At 38.3% G+C, this 23,464-nt stretch overlaps 1 protein-coding gene across 3 annotated transcripts in view; it reads right to left on the reverse strand.

Annotated features, from left to right (window-relative positions):
* The window catches only part of scfd1 (sec1 family domain containing 1), a 37,488-nt gene that overhangs the window by 5,707 nt on the left and 8,317 nt on the right, over positions 1-23,464 (reverse strand). For all 3 annotated transcript variants that reach the window (XM_042227854.1, XM_042227852.1, XM_042227853.1), the window contains 13 exons: positions 20,201-20,290; positions 19,233-19,288; positions 18,137-18,222; positions 17,614-17,713; positions 14,483-14,619; positions 13,168-13,258; positions 12,720-12,793; positions 11,941-12,022; positions 11,385-11,481; positions 11,112-11,182; positions 2,386-2,465; positions 2,130-2,192; positions 1,115-1,190 (listed from right to left, as the gene is read on the reverse strand). In XM_042227854.1, the coding sequence (XP_042083788.1) occupies positions 1,115-1,190; positions 2,130-2,192; positions 2,386-2,465; positions 11,112-11,182; positions 11,385-11,481; positions 11,941-12,022; positions 12,720-12,793; positions 13,168-13,258; positions 14,483-14,619; positions 17,614-17,713; positions 18,137-18,222; positions 19,233-19,288; positions 20,201-20,290 (1,103 nt within the window). The remainder of the gene's footprint in view (positions 1-1,114; positions 1,191-2,129; positions 2,193-2,385; positions 2,466-11,111; positions 11,183-11,384; positions 11,482-11,940; positions 12,023-12,719; positions 12,794-13,167; positions 13,259-14,482; positions 14,620-17,613; positions 17,714-18,136; positions 18,223-19,232; positions 19,289-20,200; positions 20,291-23,464) is intronic.

Below are 23,464 nucleotides of genomic sequence, written 5' to 3' on the forward strand. Positions count from 1 at the left end.
AAAAAATCAATAACCAGAAAGTGGTTAAATCCAACTCCGCCAACACTTGAGGATTGGTTTAATGTGATTTTCGAAATATTTAAAATGGAAAAATTGACGTTCTTTTTAAAAATTCGAAAAGACAAATTCTACAAAATATGGAATAAATGGATTAGCCTTGTGTCCCCCATCCGCCCTAAATTTAGGTAAGACCAGCCCTGAATTGGTGTATCTCCCATGTACTGTACAATGTCAGGCTGACCCTCAACTTCATAATATGTACCTAATGTAGTCTTTGTAAATAAGTTAAACATGCTGCATTATGTAACACACTGTCACGCCAACGAGTTAATTTTATTTTTTTGCTATCAGAATGTAAAACAAAAGGACTAAGAAAAAGGTTTTTTCTTCTTCTTTTGACTAAATAATGTCAATGCACTTTATTGTAACAAGTCCTTTTTTTTCTTAAATAAAAATATAATTTAAAAAAAGAAAATGATCTCGTTTTCAGGTGAAAACATATGCCAAGGAAGTTTCCCAAGTGTTACATGGACAAACATGAACAAAAATGTGAGAAAAGGAAAAAAAACAGAAAAAGAAGGAAAAGTGCTGTTGATTACAGCCCTGTCCCTCCAACCTAGCACTTTATTAACTACAATTAAATAAAAAAAATCTTCAGATAATCTTCATATAAATGAGAAAAAATGTGATCTCTGTGACATTTGGGACTATTTTTAAACTAAAATGATTCTTCTTTTTCTTCTTACAAACGAATGCCATTTCTGAGGTGCTAAAAGGTCCTCAAAAACTCTGACACGTGTCACATGTGTGAGCCTGAGTGATGTAAAACAGCTTTCAAAGTTTCCATAAATACAGCACATTATAATAAATATGTGCAGCTCTGATGATGTAAATATGCAGCAGTTGTGTGGCAGGCTTTAAATGTAGTTTTATCACTTTAATTTGAAGGCTGTAATGCATCTTTGGTCAGATAAGACTGGGTACTGTTCAGGTTGATGAACTGGACTTTAGACAAGTTCTTAATTACTTTTCTTGTGTTGATTTTGGTAAGAGTAGTTCATTGTTTCAGCTGGTTTTCTGCAATTGAAATGGTAACAGAAGGAGTTTTACTCACATGCTGTTTGAGCACCAGGTTTTTCACACCCTCCATGACAAACTGGGAGCCAGTATTCATCACTCTGGAGAACAGTCTGTGGGGATGGAGTTGGGGGGGTGGGGGTGGTAAGGAGAAATAGATGAAGAAAAGCCAGGACGGGAGGAGAGACAGGATGGAGGAAAGCAAGAGGCGGAGGGCAGGAGGACAGGGTTAGGCTGGTAGTCTAAGAAACTCTAAAGTAAAGGAGAGAGTGAGATGTCCCTGACTTTACAAAGATAGAGTAATAAAAAACATGACCACAGCCTACACTCAGGAAAACAAACTTTCAGTATTTGTGTTACACTGTGATATCACAATTACACAGCCAAGCACCTAATTAGTCCCACCTGGATCCACCCCCTACTCTACCTCTACTATAGCAAAATCATAACTGCTGTCACATTATGGTACCAGTGTGCCTGCTATCACCATCAACCTTGGCTGTATGCCTACACACAGAGAACCACTTTCTTAGAGGGCTACGAATATAGACGTATATACACAGAGTGAAAAGGTATGACCCACTATTTTATTGTCTCATTTTTCACTAGTGTATCTAATGGCAGAGGCAGGAAAGGAACAGCTCACTACATGAATGAAGCACACACAGCAGCCATTCCTTTGGAGCTTAAATTTGGACATATTAGACTTCAATAACACACGGAAATAGGGTGTAATATGTGACTAACAATAACAGTAGGAGAGTAATCATAGTAGGCTCCAGTTATATTTCACAGCCATTGAGAGGCAATTAAGGCACAGTAATGTGTGGTTATGTTGTTTCTAAACAGTTTCTAAAGCTGTTAAATCTCAGTGGAAAAACCTTACAAAATTACATAAAGCTGGTCCAGCTGTTTAATTCACTGCTGATTACTCAATGAAAAGAATGTTTAAATTGTCATATAACATCATTTTAGACTTGTCATTTCACTTATTAGTTCGTAATTCTAGAACTATGTTAAAAAGGTACAAATTAATAATATTATTTACTTACCCCATAGGTTTGACTCCACTGTTGCCATAATTGGCTGGTGTGGCAGCCATTTTGGTAAAGGCCCTTGAAAGCATGAGAAGAAACCACAAAGACTTAAGCATACTGACGAATTAGTCAATACCGTGTAAATTAAATGATTTTTAGATAAAGCCTTGATGGAAATTTTGAGTTCAGCATTTGTTACAAAATCTGTTGACCATTGGAGGGTCAAAATATGTGGAGTTAAATGATGCTGCTGGGAAAAAACACAACTTACTTCCATTGTTTAATGTAGTTTAGAGGTGAAAGGTCACAGCCTGCATCCAACAAAGCCTTCTTATACTGCTCCAAATCAGACTGAAACACAAAAACAAAATCCCACAGTCATCTAATGTTAACACATAAAGACGCCCAAGGCTAGAAAATAGGTGGAAAATAACAACAACAATAATAATAACAGAAAATAATAATAAAATAATAAAAGGTTAAATAATGGGGGGAAAAAAATCAATCGCACAAACCTTCCTCAGCATAAGAGATGTTTCCTAATAGTGCCACCAACATGTAATCAAGATGTTCTTACATCATTGAATAAAGAGTGACTGTTCATATTCAATAAAAAGCTAAACAGACACTGTGAGTATTTTGAAATAGGTGCAGTGTCAGCTTTGCGACTAAAAGGCACTGGCAAAAGTTCTGGGAGGAGAACATTTAAGGAAATAATATAATTATGATTTGCAGCACACAAGTTTGCAGCACACAAATTAACACAAATTGTTTTGAATATTGCAAAACGTACATCTTATTTGCACTTGATGTGATTGTGATAGGTGCTGTTGGGAGTGTTTATTTATTTAGAATTGAGAGGGAGATGCTGTCAAAACAAGTGTGTAACTGACACTGACAAAATGATCAAAGCTGTAGATCGCGCTCCAAAACTTGGCTGTGTCTTGTAACTCTTCATTGAGTCATCACCCTGAATGTTTAGAGTTGAGCACCAAATATATTTGGTCTACAGCAACACTTATATTCATGAAAGAGAGAACTTGCATGAACAAGAAAGTCAAGACACTTTTTGCAGCGAATGATTGGTTTGTAGTGTTTTAGATTTTTAGTCCCATTTCTATACAAAAATCTCTGCGTCTTATCTCTCAGCAGTGTGCACACAGTGCTATTATATGCAATACAAGGCAACACTGTATACAAGGATTTCAGGTTTGTGTGCATAAACCCTATGTTCCACCTGACCTGTCAGATTTATTGAATGAACAGCTATCTCAACTATTCTACCGCACACAGTCCCAAACAATTTCTAGCAGAAAAGTTCGCATTTATACGAAAAACATTGATTCTCAATATATTAAAGATTGCTCTTACACTGTATTATGTATATAATGTTACTAACTCCCTTATCAGGTCTGCTCATTTTTGACCCCCAAATTTACTTTCAGCACATATTTGTGATTGCAACATCAAGCTAATTTTCACACACTTAGTAAATCTTACTGTACCGTGGCAGAATATTACACCAGCAGTGTCAAACATAGGTTTGCTGAACTGTGGCAGTCCAACCCACTGGAGTTTGTTTTACACTATAAAATGACAGAGGAACAAGGCATAATTTTTTGACTTTGCACCAGAAACCAATACTTTTCACTTTAAGTGACCAAGTGGTCATTATCGTAAGCCTTCTTCTAGAACTGTATGAACAAGTTTCTTTGACTTATGAGTGTGAATGTATAAAAAACTTTAACAGAAATAAATATTTTTCTTAGGACTTCTCAAAACGTCCACCACCTGTTTCATTCATTAAATACAAAAGGTGTTTTCTTAGGTTATCCAACAGTCCAATCCATTCAAGATCAAATTGCAATGTATGTGGCCCATGAACTAAAATGAGTTTGTCAGCCAAGGCATATCATAATAGGAATGATTGAATTTTGTGCACCAATTTAATTTTGGATAAGCTGGTGCCATTCACAATAGAGCAGAGGAGGTTAATGGAAGAGGAGTGCTCTGTGATGTGTTTCTGTCTGAAAAAAGCCTTAGTTATTGTCAGTTATCACTGATGTACATGTGGGATTTATTTAGCCTGCACTCTGATTGAAACAAAAATAAATGAAACATCACTTAAGCCACCCCATGTCAAATATTTCATTATGCATTAATCATAACACAGAATTTAGCTGTTCAGAGTCCTGCCAAGTAAAGTAAGACATTAGTGTATATAGTTCAGTTTACTTCAGTGTGAAAGAATATGATGCAGTGTGGATCGTCCACACATAGCTTACTCTGATGAGCAGCTCGTGGAAGCCACCCAGGCATTATTAAAGTGCCAAACCATGTTAGAGGGCGCACAAAAGTGTGCCTGATTGTTTTTGTAGCTATCTGATATTTATCTAATCCACACTAATGAAAATCCAGCAGCAGTCGCAGAAACCTTAAAGCAAATAGAAGAGAGTAAGGAAAAGGGTGAGAGCAAGGTCTGTGAGATATAAAACAGGAGGTAGAGGAAAGAGAGCAAGAGACAAAAGGACATGGACAGAAGGCCAAGAGTTGGTCACAGAGGGAGAGGGATGACCGGAGATGACAGGAAGGAAGAGGGGAAAGAGTGAAAGAGGGGGTGGAGGAGAGGGGGCTGAGAGGGTACTCCCAATGGGGAACATCTCTCAGCTGGATGAAAGATGAAAGCAAGAGTGAGGCTCACATTTTGGCAGAGGGGCGAGCAGTCACACCATCTCACAGCAGAGGAAATGGAGGATGACACTGAGAATCACAGAGCTCAAAGTGGAGATCTTAAACAACCATCAAACAGTCTCCTTTCTGTTGTTCACATTTGGGAAACTTTTCGCCGAAAAAGACGATTCAACAGACAACTCCAGACATTATCTCCTTCACAAACCTGACCAATCACTCCTTGAAATGGGAATGTCTTAGAATTATACTATACTGCATTATCCACAACATACTGGTATATTTCATCTCAACAATAAGAATTATACTGGTCCAAACTACTAAAAATGCCAAAAATAACACAGTTTGAGAGACAATATACAGTATTTTTACACTAAAAAGCTTGAATCCCAATAAACTATACCATAGCTCAGCATGGTGTGCAGTGTGTCCTTAAGAAATACAAGTGCCAGGCCTAAAAAACTATGTAGAGCAGACGAACAGTATCTGAAAGTCATGTCTTTAAAAACTGAGACCTGACGGTCACATTTAGCGTCGTCAACAGCCTCATTAATTGCCACCCTTTCATCAGGTGGAATGGTCAGTTGGAAATGTTTACATATTGCCCAACGTTACTACACAAATGACAAAAAAGACTGCCCGAGAGAATTCTGACTGTGTAAAGAATAAAGGTTTCTTCCCAAATATCGACTTTCAAGCAAAATACAAAGAAATGAAGGGTTGCTCAAGAGTTTTGCTTTATACTCTTCATAGCTGAATCAATGGGCTACTTTCAGTCATTGTGCAAAGCTACTGTTTATAAGGCTGGGGATACCTGCATTCAGCTGAGAGTGAAAAAGTCACTTGGATGAGTTCTCCCACTGAAAACGCTACGTCCAGATGAACAGAATCAACCTTTTGGGATTTACTTACCTGGATGATTAAGCATGCATCAAGAAAGCCAAATCAGTAATGTGACCTCCCCCAGTGTACTTTAAACTTATCAGGCATTGCGGAAAATGGGATGCTTTCATAAAACAACATCCAAGGGTTGTAAGAAAAAGAAAAAAACTTTTCTGTCATCTGGAAATGGTTGTGACGGACAAGATGGACAAAGATCCATTCTTCAAGAATCCAGTGGAGGGAAAATAGGTGTGGATGAGAACAGACAGTGAAGAGAAAAACAAAACAAAACATAACTGAACTTACTCTTGATGCCACTTGAGGCTGGCTCTCCAAATATTCCTATCTTAAAATTGATTTTTGGCTAGGCTTAAAGTTAGGGGCAATGGGACGCTTCAATTGACAGGTAGCTCTTGGTGTCTTCTAATCTAACCAAGTCAGTTTTTTTTCTGAGAGAAACTTTGGTTCAGCCATTTGTCAGTGGCTCATAATGAAATGATAAATACGGTACAGCCAAAAAGATGTTTCTCATACAGCACATCCAAAATGTGGCTATCGATCAATATCCTTTGGTTCTGAGAACACAAGAGCGCAACCTACTTCAAGCCATCTGCACAAACCATTTCTATTATTTGCCAAACCACAGCTGGTGTTGCAAGTCTCCTCTGTGCCATTTTTTTGAGCGATGATCTAGAGCACTGTCATCTAAGATGACAAATTAAATTCTGTTTGGTTCAGAAGTCTGAAACAAGATGCTGAGACTTGGCCGGGTTAGCTTCCACTTCAAAACATGGAAGAGGCAGTGAGATCACTACGGAAGGAGTTTTATTTAATCAGTGAACTTATAATAGAGTGTTTAACTAAGAGAATAAATCTAGTTAATCTCTTGTTCAATCATAATTGTGATCCTATAAAATAACGCCTACCATTTTTAAAAGTGCCTTTTTGCATAATGAGTAGTCTTATAATATTTTTAGTATTTGCTAGCTTTGAATAGAATAGAATAGAATAGAATAGAATAGCCATAATGTGTACAACCCATAACAGAATATTATTTTGGCTTGTACACTGGCAAAAAGTCAAGACAGTTGACTCGCTTCTTTGCGAAACAGTTACCCATTACAGAACATTCATTGGATGCTTTGCAGTGGCAGTACCACACTACATTTCCTTATGAACAAACATGAAAATTTCGTTATGATCTCACGTGTTAAAAATACTTTGTAATGTCATGTTATTTGTATATGCTGCATTCTATTAACACATCTCTCTCAGAGAAAGGTATTAAGAGCTGAAGTCAAATAGTGGAAACCATCACAGAGAAATAAGCTACTACACCGGCTTTTGATATTCTTGTCTTTCTTTTTCCGAAGTGCAAATTTCACAGCCTCATCAACATTGTATTCCCAAAAGGGCAAAAATATAAACATCTAGGCAAATTTTAAGGAGCCAGAAAAGATTCTTATTTCCATCTCGATTTTATTTACAAAACCACCGCTATTGGTCTGACACTAATCCACATTGGATGGATCCCTCCAAGACTGTTGGAACAACAAAAGTGATGGTTTGGTGTGGTAAATGGGGTGCAACAATGGAAGCCTCAAGGCCACTGGATATTTGAAATTGCTACATGATGATGTGTTTCCCTCTTTGTGCACTGAAGCTGGCACGTTCCCTGAGTTTTTCCAGCAGATGGTGCACCACCACATTATGGGTGCCAGGTCCGAGCATTCCTAGATGAACAGTTTCCTGGAAAGTGGATTGGTCGTCGTGGGCCAGTTGAATGGCCCCCAAGGTCTCCCGATCTGACCCCCTTAGACTTTTATCTTTGGGGTCATCTGAAGGCAATTGTCTATGGTGTGAAGATATGAGATGTGCAGCACCTGAAACTACGATACTGGATGCCTGTGCTGGCATTTCTCCTGCGGTGTTGCTATCAGTGTGTGAAGAGTGGGAGAAGAGGGTTGCATTGACAATCCAACACAATGGGCAGCACATTGAACACATTTTATAAGTGGTCAGAAACTTGTAAATAACTCATGAAAGAATAAAGTTACGTTGAAACCAAGCACACCATTGTTTTTCTTGTGACATTACCAATAAGTTTGATGTGTCACATGGCCCTCTTCCTATTGAAAAAACAAAAGTTGTATCCAAGATGGCCGACTTCTAAATGGCCCCCATGGTCACCACCCATCTTGAGGAGTTTGCCCCCTCACATACACTAATGTGCCACAAACAGGACTTTAATATCACCAACCATTCCCATTTTATTACGGTGTATGCATATAAATGGCCCACCCTGTAGAACAAAATTTTAGGTGCTCTACACTAAATATGCCTGAAAAAACAAACAAACAAAGAAACAGGAAGAACATATACAAAATAAGAGAGAGGCACACAATAGAAAAGGATCTGTAACAATGGTATGAAGGCTCCAAAAGCCAACTGTAAATCTAGTAAGAAACAGAATTTCTTCACTTAAAACTGTTGAAGACTGAAAATGTTTCTCAAATTAACTCAAACAATTTTTGCTTTCCTTGCTCAGTTTATTTCTGCATATTTTGGACTTTTAGCATTAAATACTCTTTTTGAGTTTACTCCAGCCTTTTGTGTCTCTGCAGCAACAACAATACAGCACATTATGCCTGTTAAATATTCTGCTCGTTACCTGCTTACTGTTGGTAACAATGGTATAAATCACAAGCTAGATATAAACATATTTCTATATATGCTCAATTAATGTGTGTTCATGTTTGAAATATGCTGAAATAGAAAACGTATGTGGTTAAATTAATTACTTTTACATACCTTTAGTCCATTCTTAATATGGGTATTAGACTTTCTCAAAGTATATATAAAAAATAAGTTAAAGCAAAATATTTCTATTATCCAAAAATGTATTTTGAAAGCACCTTCCCATCTGTGCTTTTAAAACTTCTTCTGAGATGTGAGTCTAATATCTCAAGTCAAGCTTAAATGTGGAATAAAGATCAAGATCAACTGCATAATTTCTCTTTTTGCTATTTTAGAAACTTAAAAACACACACACGCACGCACACACACGCACACACACACACAGCTGCTGACACTGTTGGGGATTTATTCAAAATTGAAGGTACACTGAACCAGCATGGCTACCACAGCATCCTGCAGCATCTTGCCATCCGAACCGGTTTGTGTTTAGTTGGAACATCATTTATTTTTCAACAGGACAATGACAGCAAACACACCGCCAGGCTTTGTAAAGGCTATTTGACCAAGAAGGAGAGTGATGAGTGCTGCAACAGTTGGCCTGGCCTCCACAGTCACCTGACCTAAACCCAATGGAGATGGTTTGGGATGAGATGGACCGCAGAATAAGATGCTCAGCATCTCTGGAAAATCCTTCAAGACTTTTGGAAAACCATTTCAGGTGACTACCTCATGAAGCTCATCGAGAGAATGCCAAGAGTGTGCAAAGCAAAGGATGGCTATTTTGAAGAATCTAAAATATAAAACCTGTTTTGAGTTATTTCACACTTTTTTTGTTTACTACATAATTCCGCATGTGTTCGTTCATATTTTTGATGCCTTCCGTGAGAATCTACACTGTAAAAGTAAAGGAAAATGAAATGGGAAGGTGTGTCCAAACCTTTGACTGATAGCGTATAAATTGTGTCAATAAATATATTTAAATAAATCTTCTTTATAAATCTTTTTATTATTATTATTATTATTATTATTATTATTATTATTATTATTATTATCATCATCATCATCATCATCTATGATCTTAACGAAATCTTAAATAAAGGCAATCATACCATACTGTCGCCAAAGTGTATCCAGTGTTTTCTTTGTATTGTTTCAGGCTCTTTACCTTACAATATAAAGTGCCTGCAGGCAACTGTTGTTGTGATTTGGCTCTATATAAATAAAACTGATTTGAATGATCCTGATCTAGTCAAGCATTAAGCATTTGCATCTGAACTGAATTCTCTTCTACAGCTGCATCAGGAAAGTTAAGGTTAACGCTTCTGTAAAGCGAGCACTTTTCCACACCAAACAGATGGATGAATAGCCAACCCTGAGTGTGTTCTTCTGTTGCTGTAGGCTCATCCCTGCTGAGATGTTTATGTTCCTGTTGCCAACTCGGTTATCTTAATAAACCACTACAAGAATAATTGAGATGTTTTGCAGGAAAGATTTGGGGACTTCATGTTGATCATGACTTTGGTACCTTCAAAATGGTCTGTTGACATTTACCAGAATAGAAGTTTGGATTTCTGTTCTGGTAAAAGTTTGGATGGTTTTTGGTGAATAAAAAATAGACCAGAGTAGGGCTGGAGAGAAAAACATTTTAGACATTGGAAAATATTTAGACTCTGGAACCCAGAGGCCGTTTTTCTCATTGACACTATTAGTTAGACTTGGTGTGCTGGCAAAAAACAAAAACACATTTGCCAATTCACTGAATGTCCCTACAATAAATATGGAAGGAGCTTTTCTAAATCATCTTTCACCTTTAAGATGTTCAAAATACGTATGAGAAAAGTTGGTGTTTGATGACACTTGATTTTCTACCTCACAACATTTAAGCTGCTTTCAAACATGAACTGCAGCTGTTTTCTAGTTATTGCCTGACTGGAGGTTCATGTCAGAGCACAAATGTCAGATAAAGTTGTTTCAGACAAACAGTCTTTAAACTTCTAACCCCTGAGCACAAAGTCCTTGGGAGGCCTACTGACATACTTGTGAGAATAAAGGAGGTGATTACGTGGCGAGTGAGTCGCTGTTGTGCGCTGTCTCCCGAATAAACGATCCTCACTTAAACCACTCAAACGATTTCCAGAAATGAGAATACATCTGTCTGTTCCCACTCTGCATCAATCAAGTTCTTGTAATTCTCTCCGTGTTCAGTCTTGTAATGGCAATTGAAATTGTAATCCTTACAAAAGTCTGCTCTCCACAGTTTATGCATGTGGCTTTACCTCTTCCTTCAGTAAATAAATATTTGGGCGTCTATGTATGTTAATGACTCTATATTCATCTTTCAGTCCTATCAAATTCATATCATCTAATTGACGTTATAACACATTTATAACAAAGCTGCTTCACTTGCACACAAGTACGTATGCAAATAAAAACAAAAAGAAATACCAGCCACCTTTAAAATGAAAGAACACACACTGAAATGGGACAAGCTGCATGACGTTACACCTGAATCCTAATTTTCCGCTAACCTCATTCAGGCAAGAACAAATAGGCCAGACGTGGCCCACAGGCCACACAACACTCAGGTGTAATCTACTTTAAATAACTTGGTTTTCTGAGCTTTACAGCAGCACGTTTTACACCCCCCCCCCACCCCCTTTTCCCAAACTTTTAATACTACTAAAGTGTTTACCCTGACATTTTATGAATTACTGTCGGTGGGTGTGTTACCTCTGAAGGAGCCTGCTGTGCAGTGATGTAGTAGATGAGGAAAAGTCTCATTTTGTCTTCTGGAGTGCCACCTGACAAACACACACGTTTACACACAGCTTATTCAGTTTATTCTGTCTCTGTAATACATGCTTGCTGAATATAAACAAATACAATTAAAACAACATTTAAAATAACCCTGCAGTTACAGATTTTGCACTTATCCCAGTATGGTATATGATAATTAAGTACCTGCATGTGAGTGTGTTTATGTGTGTGTGTTTGTGTGTGTACCATCTGGGTCACTGATGATGTCCAAAAGGGATTTGTCTAAAGTTGACTTGCTCATCAGTTTCTCTTCAAATTCAAAGTAAACATCCAATTTCCGACTCTGAGGACACAAAGAGCATAAAATCAGTACAACAAACACTATATTCACACTCTGTATTGTATTTTCAGTGCACTGGTACTGCTGTAAACCATCCAGTAAACACTTCATACGCACTATTTTGTAATGGTAACGTGTTTCCAATGCTAGCAGGCCTAGCCTGTAAAGTGAAGTAACTGTAATTTGAGGAGAAACTTCAGTGATACTGGGTCCACCTAACAAGCAACCCGTATTACAAAGGGTGGATGACTTTTAGCAAAGGTATGATGTCAATCTGTCATCTGGTGACAACAGTGCTCCCATTTGTTTAAACAAGCCAAGCAATCAGTTTTTCAACTCAACTGAACTGTCAACCTTCAAGTCCAATGTAATATTAGAGTTTTATAAACTCATTTTATAGTACATGGTCTTTGGGTGTGTGGCACTTAAATTGAACCTCAGTTTCTGGAAACTACTGTATACCTTGATGTGGTCAAGCACTGCTGTGGCAACATTGGTGTGCAGATCAATCAGTCTTTTCTTTTCCAACAGCTCTGGCAGAGAGCTGCAGAAGGTACAAAAAAATGTCAAAAACCAGACAAATAAAACTCAGTCTGCATTTTATTACCTATCATATGGTCAAAACTCTTATTGTACCCAAGTCTGTAAAGAATTTGCAACTACAAGGCTGTTTTAGACAGTGTGACACACACACACAGCTTTATTTTATGGAAATCTCACAAACCAAAACTTAAATCAGATGTTCCCTGCCTCAGTACTCATCTGTCCTCTTAAGTTCATGGAAATAATTTCTTTGTTGTTGAGAAACAGACTGACGCAAAACCAAAGACATTCAGTGAAAGGGGTTAAATAAAAAGCTCTGTGTTCACTTTTGAACCATTTAACCATAATTTCACCTCATTCACTGAGTGCATGACTCAGGGACAACCTGCACTGTGGTGTAAACTTTTCTTCCACTCAGAACTATGGAGCCAGTATGACGATGATTTTTTTTTTTAGGCCATAAAATATCAGTCTGTCTGTCTGAGCAATAAAACACTGGGGCACCTTAAACCCAAAGAAGCATTGTAAATACACATATTTTTTGTTTCGTTTTTATGATGAGGAACGTCATTCATGCAAGGTTTATATTTGAAAGGGCTGATTTTAAAATGACCTATGCTTGTTTTGATGCAGTTCAGAGGGAGAGTCGTTTTGCGTACATTGTGTATATATTTAAATTACCCTGTGTTGTTCATTACCTGACAGCAGAGGTTAGCTTCGCTGTGTTGTCTGAAAGCATGCTGATGGCTCCTTCATCTTCCCCCTCTAAGCCCTGCAGTCAGAACAGACATCACAAGAAGTAGCATGCAAAATCATGCTGTAGTGTTTACAACCGCCTTAAATAGGACTGCATAATCTGCCATATAGTCTTCATGTAAGGTATTGTGATTATAACCTTGATTGCCATGCAATATCGTCTTAAATTTCTTGAAGTAGAACAGCAGATGGTTAGACATGGGATCTGGAAATTCTCTTGAAAACTTGGGACATAAACTTGGACCTATCACCTTAGACTTGAAACTCAAAACTGATGTGACTGACCTCTGAATATGACTTAACTTTGTGACTCAGACAAAGCCTCAAACACTGTGAAACTGGAGCTGGATTGTACCATACTGAGTCTCATGCTGTATATGTGAGTCTTACCATGATACTTTTCAACCGTTTGACTTCATCCTCCTGCGCTCTATACGTGTCCAGCTCCTCCTGAACTGACTCTGCAACCTCTGGGAATGGACTGTAACAAACAACCAATTATAATAACCATATTATAATGATATTCAGTATAATAAAAAGAAAAGATAAAGGCACTAAAGAAGATGAAGTGTTAGTCAGATAAATTTAGACATCATCAGCATAGAGACCAATGTTATAATGTTCTGATACACACACATCCATACACCCTATTACTGTTTGGCACCTAATAAAGCACTTCCTCAATACAAATTTAAATAGCAAAATCTTTGAACATTGTTGTAGTTATTCCACAGTGTGACTCCAGAAATAGTAACACAAAGGTTTTTGCTGCCGTCTGTTTAAATTAAATACAGATTTTAGAAAAGTAAAAATGGGACATAAAGCGTTGGGAATATTAACCTTCCCAACGCTACTGAAAATTTATCAACTTTCCTTAAAAGTCATGTCTGTACTGGAAAACCAGGAGATTAAAATGAACACTATCAATACGGCCAAGAAGTGTGGCATCCTGGCCTTAAACATGTCTGGAATGGTATGCCTAGTCCAAATAATATTTAGCCCCAAATCCCACATTTCTGTGCCAAGTTAAGATAAATTGTAGAGCTGTTAATGTTAACTCGCGTTAATCCGTCACCTTAAAATTTTTTATGCAATAAACCAATCAGGTGTGCAGAATGACTCAAAATCCTTGAAATGTCTCTGTCAACGCATTTCGGGCAGTTTGTCTATTCTGCGCTCCAGATGGGTTAATTGCGTTAAAAACTTAAAGCGTGTTAATCGTGATGGTGGATTAGCACACGTTAACGCGGTCATCTGTCCATTCAATATTTGGTCAATGCCCTAGCTTTTATTGTTCAGTAAAAAGCACTTTCAGCGGTTACTGAGCTTTAATACCAGGACTATAAGGATGCATTCAATTATATCTTACACATATTAGTTGCACTTAAACTTGCAAAATCTGAAAAGAGGCTTTCACATGTTCACAGATGAATGAACAACCAATATATGGGAAATAACATGTAATTTAATTCTATGATTATTCTGCTGATTATTCTGTTAAAAGATTTCAAAACAGGTGCCAGAAAACAGCCAAAAAAATTTTTCTAAAATAAAAATGTCATAAAAGTCAAAGATATTTCATTTAACATCATACAAAACAAAGAAGTCCTCTTAAAAATGAAGCTTAATTTAGAGTTGTTAGCATTTTTACTCTAAATGATGATGATCTAGACTGAAACAAAACACCACCTCTTTGGGAACTGACCTGCCCTTGTGTTTCTGCCAGAACTTGTCAGCGGCAGTCAAGTCATAGGTCTTCCTGCTCTTCTTCTTTGGTCTAGCACCAGCTGATGGCTCTGCCCCCATACCCTCCTCCATCACCACCCTGTTCAGATGGAAGTCCTGGTGGACACAGGAAAAAAACATTTTTTAAAGTATTGTTGGCTAATATTTTGTCCAAGTGCTATGATTATTGCTGTTAGTCGGTTATTTTGGTATGTTAGAGCTCATCACAGAACTAAAACTAATCCAGTTTTCTGGAATATATTTTTTTATAATAAAACCTGATCAAGAATCCAGGAAAGCTATTCCGAGAAGAAGTATTGGTGTGCTAAAGATAATTGGAATGAGCTACAGAGCAAAGACAATCTTTCCTACAGCACATCGTTGCTAATTCCAGTACACTAAATGGCGCCAAACGCTGACAAGAACCATAATATTATTGTTGCCATGAAAACAGAGGAGGCATAGTAACAAACACTTGGTGTTACAATCCAGTCTCCTGTTGGGGGGGCGTGGTCACGTTTACAGGAAATAGAGACGGAGATGTGGAGACGGCAATGCTGCCATCTGGACTGATGCAGCACTTACTGGTAAAACAAGGCCACAAACAGAAATCCATCCCAAAGCAGGCTGACACTTTTTCTTTTTATCTTCCAACAAAAAATCAGTATGTTCAAAAGTTATAGTAAAGTGTCTGATTCAGACTTCTTTCAAGATGCTAATTTCAAAATAACTCCCACACAAACTAAGCTAAAATTGACTAATAACATCCATAAGTCAGGCAGGCTAGATGAGATAACTTCTGACGCTACTTTTATCATTTATATACACTTTTTATTTGTATTGTCTAGCAGCTTTCATAGACGCCTACACTATCCAGCAATGAGGTCTGCCTTACCCATATTAATCAGATCAGCTCTAGAAGTTTATTTGTGCTATGTTAACCAGATATGTAAAAATCTGACTTTCTAAAAATCTTAACACACTTTCTGAAGAGAAAGTGATAAAGAATAAATATGAGACCAAGGCTACGTTCACACTGCAGGCGAAAGCGCATCAAATCCGATTTTTTTTGACCCTATGTGCCCATATCCGATCATGGTATGACAGTGTGAACGGCACAAATCCGATATTTTCAACTCTGATCTGGGTCACTTTCATGTGTGGTACTGAATCCGATACATATCCGATGTTTTAGAAAGCGACTGCTGTTTGAATGGTCAAGTCGCATTAAATCCGTCTTTTACATCACTGACACAAGACAGACGCCAATTATCAGCGCCGGAGAAGACATCGCGAACGCTTCCTGGCCATCCCGTGTAGATGTCAGTGAAACTGTTGGGAAGACAACGTTGGAGAAACGTGAACATTTTATTTGTACTGTATAATCTGCAGATTCTGACAGAAATCTGCAACTATCCTTTGAAGCACCGCTCCTCTAAAACAGCAATAAGGATCATTATTAGGTTATTTACATTATTATGTAAATAGCTTAAAGCAAAAATTGGGAAACGTAAAGTCCGAAGTCTTTATATTAAGGGCCATCAGTCAAACAATATTGTTTGCTCTGGGTCTAAACAGAGCGCGTTGTGTGTGACGTCTTCTTTTGCGCATGCGGGCCGCTTTGAGGGTTCACACTAGAGCGCGTTTGCTGTCGCATTTTATTTGTAGTGTGAAGAGCAGACAAAAAAATTGGATTTGATCAAAAAATCGGAATTGAGCATTAAGACCTGCAGTGTGGACGTAGCCCAAATGACTCCTTAAGAGTGATGGTTTATGGGCTTTATTTGCAAAAGCTGAACTTTTATGAGAGCAAGCACATTTGTGTGTGTGTGTTGATTACATAATACATCATTCACCTCTACATTCCAGTGCTGTCAGTATTAACCTCAACACCTCACTAGTTGACAGCACTCTGGCAAGAATTAGTGTGAGAATTTGTGTGCATTGTGGGAACATGGGGATATGTGTTTCTGACAGTCATATAAATGTGACTATGATTCAGCAAGCCCCCATAATGTGCGTACAGTCATCTGAAAAACAAAATACACCCTCCTTCAGTTCTAAGGTTTTATATATTAGGACATTAATAAAAACATCCAGTCCTTAGCAGTTCTTAAAATCAGCTAAATACAGCCACTGAAAAATACAACACACTACACCCGTTTATTATTTAACAAAAATTAAGCCAAGATGCCAAAGTAGTATATTAGAAATTAGGTACACCGTTTCTGCTTCCATGCTAATGCTAATCTTTTTTCTTTTTTTTTTTAACAGTTTCAATTTTTTTCGGCTACAAATTAGATTTTTGTCAGTTTCAGACTTTGTGTTGTGGGCTTGTATCAAGGAGGAGGGACAGAGCATAGGAAAAATGATGGTAGGTCGCTAACCCATGAGAGCTATGAGCGCAGTAGAGAAATCTAAGAATCGTCGATTCATTTCTCCATACTATATGGAAATTAGAATTCCCAAACTTAACACAACTTTAATCTTCTTTTGTAACAGAATCTTTTGACATGCTGCACTGAGTAGCATCAAAACTCAAATGACCATTGAGAACGGCTCGATTTTTATTTTCCCTAATTGTGAAGCATTTGTCACAGACCAAGCAGAGACTGAAAAATGAGGCCAGTGACATGCTAAAAGTTACTGTTTCTCTAAAAGTCAATTGAGTTTGACTCCAGAAGCGATTTAATTCCCACAGACCCCAATCCCCATCTTAAAATGTCCAAATTTAGGACAAAAAACAGAATATTTTCAGCCCAGTACTTGTTAAAGGTTTTGGTCTCTATAGATAGTTTCCCACTTAAAAATTGAATAATGGATAACTGCTTTCTTTTTTTTAAAAACTCATCCAATGGAATATTGGAAAGTTTAAAGTTATGGCAGTGGCTTCTTTGATTGACAGGTGTGCTAACAAAAGAAGCTGTAGCTGTTTATAGTCTGCTAGGAATCGCCTTCACTGAATCCAGCCAATGAAATGGACTCTACTGTGTTTGTGATGCTGATGGCACCATGAAATTTGTTGTGTACCACATGGTTTTGCAGCTTCAAAGACAAAAGGAAAAGCAGAAGTATTTCTGGTCATTCTCAGACAGGTGACTGACTTCTTACCAGCACATCATGAATCAGCGCCTGGTAGGTCCAGGTGTGATGGAGGGGCGTGGCCATGTCCACATTACGATCTACCAGGACAAACAGGGGTCTCTGAAAGCTAGAGGGGAGAGTATAATACTGCTGAGCGTAGTTAAACACAGGGCCAATATTTAAACTGGCAGAGAAAAAATATTGCATGATGGGAGATAGAGTCTCACATGGACTCAAAAACTAAAGTAAACCATACTGATTACCTTTTATTCAGTGGATATCTAAAGCAATATTGTCAATGTTAACATTAATGTTAACATGTTGAAAGTCGATCTAGATCTTCCTCTAATATAAATACATACAGTATATACTGTGTGTTTTTCTACCATTTAACTCCTCATGCTAATGCTAGTTGAGCAACACTACAGAATGAGAATGGTACAGACTAAAATAATAACTGAAACAAAGAAGAAAAAAATGGCATCACCTGATTTATATTCCCAATATTTATAATTTTGCAGAAACTAACATATTCGTTAAGAATGCTGACCTGAACTGTCCAGCAGTCATGCTGTCTCCTGTGAACAGACTGTTTCTGGCATCACGCAGGTTCTCACGGAGCTTTTTGTCCAGTTTCTACACAAACAAGTACACAATTCAACACAAAGCATTCCTATTTCCACAAAATTATAATGACTAAAGTGAATGCCTTTAATATTTTTCTGTCCAATGTGTTATTTTTGTTGGAAATCTTGGATGCTGGTATTCATAGGGAGGATTTTTTTTTAAACAAACTATTCACCTAAATGTTGTTCCAGTTCACAAAAACAACAAAACAAAACAACCAGATTTGGGTTTCCGAGCAACCTCTTGTTGGAGCTAGGCCCAGGGGGATCAACGCGCATATAGTGATTGGGTGTTAGCCCTTGGGGCCTGGAAGGGCTCAGCCTAAATAAGCCATATGGGCCACCCCTTCTATGGACCCACCACCTGTAGAAGGGGTAATAGAGGTCCAGTGGAATGTGGATTTGGTAACATTTGAAGCCAGAGACCATGGTCCGATCCCCAGTTGCTGAAACTCTCCTTTGGGTAACTGGAATAGGTAGCTAGTGGAGGAGGAGTCTGGGCTAGTACTTGAGGCCACTGAATCTGAGTGGAACATGTTCTGTACTTCCATTGCTGACATGGCTGTACGGAGCAGCGGCTGCAAGGGGGATGGTGCCTGTTGTGGTGGTAACTCCCAAACCAGATGGTAGACACTGGAGGTGAAGAGAGCTTTCAAGCTAAAGGAGTTGTCCTATTAAACATGGTTAACTTGAGGGACTCCGGAGATACTGACAGGTACCGGCAGGCTAAGCGGAGCGCAGCCAAGGCAGCAGCCAAGGCAGCAGCCAAGGCAGCAGCCAAGGCAGCAGCCAAGGCAAAAACTGGGGTGTGGGAAGAGTTCGTTGAGGTCACAGAGCAAGACTTTTGGTCGGCCTTGAAATGTTTCTGGCAAACGACTCAGGAGAGGAAGAGCAGGTTCCCATCAACATGCAATATAGTGGGGATGGGACTCTGCTAGTCTCAACTGAGGTCATAGGTGGGCAGTGGAAGGAATACTTTGAGATACAATGAGCAGTTTTTACATGTTAGAGTGGACTCACCACAGCAACCATTTCTGCTGCGTTTCCTCTAGGACAGCGGATGATCGGAACCGCACCTGGTCAACAACAATACACTTTAATGAAGTCTCATTAAACTTAACAACAACAAAAAAAAAATAATGCCAATTGCCAAAGAGATACACATCTTTATCAACAGAATCCCTAAATTAGAAGGTTAAAATGGTTTACAGACAAATAGAATTCAGAGAGATGTTTTCTTCCAATGAAGCATCACAACTTGGTTCAATGTTGAGCCACTATTTAATAAGAATGATGTGCAAATAGTGAGTTACAGTTAACTTAAGGTTGTCAAAAAAACCTTCAAATACTATACTGACTATTGTGGTCTAAAAATGTTGAGACCAGCTTTACAAATAAAAATTGACTCTAAAAGGTCAGTTTTACTGACAGAGTCAGAGAGTTAGTCTAACTTTCTAACTGAACTTTCAGATCGACCCAGTGAATAGCTGTCCCAACCTACAGACCAACACACAATCCCCAGAAAATTCTGACAAAAGAGTTCACCATTACATGAAAAGCTTATTCATTCTTCTTTGGCTGGTTTTCACTGATCTAAATTGCCATGTGTGAAATAGTATTACTGTATATACTACATTAGTGAAGAGGACTGATTGCATTTGTGATTATAAATTGTTAACAGAAAACTAAGAGATTTCCACTCCCATCTACATACTTTGGCCACTGTGGTATTGTGCCAATTTGTCCTTACTGTAAACTAGCAAAGCTACTGTGGTTTTGACAGAGTCGAGGGAGTTTGACAAGTTGAGGAGTTTTTACCCCGATAATAAAAAAAGATTGCATTACCATCTAGTGGACTGTAACAGTAACACACCCAACTGAAAAAAATGCTTCAGCTAAAAAAATAAACATTGTGAAATCCAGGTGAATTTGTAAGCACACAGATATCAGATATTTGCCTTGGCTGTCATTCTATGAGCCACACTCACCAAGAGTGACGAAGAAACAGAAAAGACTGTCTACAACGGTGTCCATGATGGCCTCCATGTCTGTGTCCTGGATGTCTGCCCTGTTGATGGCTGCACAGGAGTGAAAAAACAGGCAAAGCAGAAACACTTACTCTGTGTTTATTTAAGTAGAAAAGGTGGCAGCTAAAACAACATGTCTCTTCTAGTCATTATATTACGTCTAGTATAGGAAGCTATACTGACTATACATAAGTGTGTTTGTGTTGGTCATTCAAGTTTCAGTGACTAAAGCTGTATGTCATACTATTTCCTTTGAATTCAATAAATGTCAGTACACATAATATGAAATACAAGACAAGATACTCCTCTTTACACATACATATCCATCAGGGTTTTATGACACATAATGTGTTGTGTTCTTTTGCTAATCTACACACCTGATAGCTTAACTCTTAATACATGGATTTCAGGTTTATACTGAATTATGTGCAATAAACCACCATTTGTCACAATCTTAGATCAGTTCATCACAAACTACTTCTGCAATGTGAAATATCCTGCTGATATTTTAGCAGAAGCTTTAAATTAAATTATTATTACACTTCAATTAAATCTAAGTAGATTTAAATGGATAAGTGAAATAATGATTTCAGACGAGGCAGGTGAAGGCACCTCAGTAGTCTCGGGGACAGATTTGCTAATGGTCTGCACCAGCATGTAACCCTCTTTTAGTGTTAGGGTCATTGTTTAGCTCAGTGTGCCAAGCAGGTGATGTATATGCCATGAAGTGAACACAGCGGTCCAGGTTCTAATCTGCTCCGGGTTATTTGTAGTATTTGCCCTTACCCTGCTCTGTTCTACTTTGCTGTCATCTCCTGGCTGCTTTTATCATAATAACTCAAAAAAAACAAGACCCACAAAAATGATGACCAAAAAAAGGTCCTGTCAGAATTTCCTAAAGCAACACGTTGTGTTTTGTACTTTAATTCCATGTATTTCCATACATATGTTTCCGCTTGAGAGGGCAAAAGTTTTTGGAAGAACAGTATAAATGAATCGCACAAACCCAATTTACTAAGGTTTGCGGTCTGCAATTTGCTGCAAACTGTGCTGGAGAAAAAGCAATTGCTGTGGCTGTGACATCTGCTACTGACAGTGCTCACTGGTTTGGAAAGGGAGGGGAAAAATTATGTTGTCAAAACATCTTGTCCTCAGGCTGTGGCTGCTGTACTGGAGCTCTCTGGTTTCTGTAAATGTATATTTGGATGAAATAATGCCACCACGTGGGGGGTGAGGAGCATTAAATTGTTGATCATTAAAACACAAGTAAGTGCTACATAGCTAGATTAAACAAACTGCCACACGTAAATCTTACATTTTGTTGACTTGGACTTTCAGAAAAAAGTTCCTATAGTATTCATTTGTCTCATAAATGCTGTGTCATAACAGTAAAGCTGAGTGAGTATTTTTACAGGTCAGGTAAACCCGTAGGAAAGGGTTAGGAGATGTATGCTCACATGTTGGTGCCATACTCTACGCCCCTCTGACAGTTGTAAATACATAGTGAGTAGTGCATTCAATAGCACAGTAACTATCTGGCATTTTTAAACTCAAAGATATTCAAAGGAGGGCTGGAGAATAAAGAACTGCTGAACTGTTTTGCCCACCAAGTCTGGCATGAGAACGATGGATTGCCAAGTACTTTTGAAGGACTTCTTCGTGTGTGTACATCACTATCATATACTTTTATCTCTTATATTGTCACTTGATTTTCTGATCTTCCTATTTAGCTTCTTCCATGAAGCACTTTGAAACGTGACTCAATAAAATGTTTCAAATAAATTATTTTATTAGAAAACAATAATATACATCTAAAAACCTCACAACATCAAAATGCTGTTTGAAGCTTCAGATTTGGTTTTAAGCTTCAACTTACAGTTGTGGTCAAAAGTTTACATGCACTTGTAAAGAACATAATATCAAGGCTCTCTTGAGTTTCCCGTTATTTCTACAACTCTGATTTTCCTCTGATAGAGTGATTGGAACAGATACTCTTTTGTCACAAAAAACATTCATGAAGTTTGGTTCTCTTATGACTTTATTATGGGTTAACAGAAAAAGTGATCACATCTGCTGGGTCAAAAATATACATACAGCAGTGCTAATATTTGGTTACATGTCCCTTAGCCATTTTCACTTCAATTAGGCGCTTTTGGTAGCCATCCACAAGCTTCTGGTTGAATCTTTGACCACTCCTCTTGACAGAATTGGTGCAGTTCAGTCAAATTTGATGGCTTTCTGACATGGACTTGTTTCTTCAGCATTGTCCCCATGTTTTCAATGAGGTTTAAGTCAGGACTTTGGGAAGGCATTCTAAAACCCTTATTCTAGCCTGATTTAGCCATTCCTTTACCACTTTTGATGTGTGTTTGGGGTCATTGTCCTGTTGGAACACCCAACTGCGCCCAAGACCCAACCTGTGTGCTGATGATTTTAGGTTATGTTGAAGAATGTGAAGGTAATCCTCCTTCTTCATTATCCCATTTACTCTCTGTAAAGCACCAGTTCCATTGGCAGCAAAACAGCCCCACAGCATAATACTCCCACCACCATGCTTGATTGTAGGCATGGTGTTCTTGGGGTTAAAGGCCTCACCTTTTCTCCTCCAAACATATTGCTGGGCATTGTGGCCAAAAAGCTCGATTTTTGTTTCGTCTGACCACAGAACTTTCCTCCAGAAGGTCTTATCTTTGTCCATGTGATCAGCAGCAAACTTCAGTCGAGCCTTAAGGTGCCGCTTTTGGAGCAAGGGCTTCCTTCTTGCACGGCAGCCTCTCAGTCCATGGAGATGCAAAACACGTTTGACTGTGGACAATGACACCTGTGTTCCAGCAGCTTCAAATTCTTGGCAGATCTGCTTTTTGGTGATTCTTGGTTGACTCTTCACCCTCCTGACCAATTTTCTCTCAGCAGCAGGTGATAGCTTGCGTTTTCTTCCTGATCTTGGCAGTGACGAAACAGTGCCATGCACTTTATACTTACAAACAATTGTTTGCACTGTTGCTCTTGGGACATGCAGCTGCTTTGAAATGGCCCCAAGTGACTTTCCTGACTTGTTCAAGTCAATAATTCGCTTTTTCAGATCCATGCTGAGCTCCTTTGACTTTCCCATTGTAGCATTTGTGGGCGTTTGTATCCAATGAGCCCTATTTAACTGGCTTCAGAGAAGTCACCAGCTGTAGTCACTCATAATCACTCACAAGAAGTTAAAAGGCTATGCTATGA

This window comes from Haplochromis burtoni, unplaced genomic scaffold (assembly GCF_018398535.1).
Source record: "Haplochromis burtoni strain Fernald_Lab_line unplaced genomic scaffold, NCSU_Asbu1 Contig_285, whole genome shotgun sequence".
Taxonomy (NCBI): domain Eukaryota; kingdom Metazoa; phylum Chordata; class Actinopteri; order Cichliformes; family Cichlidae; genus Haplochromis; species Haplochromis burtoni.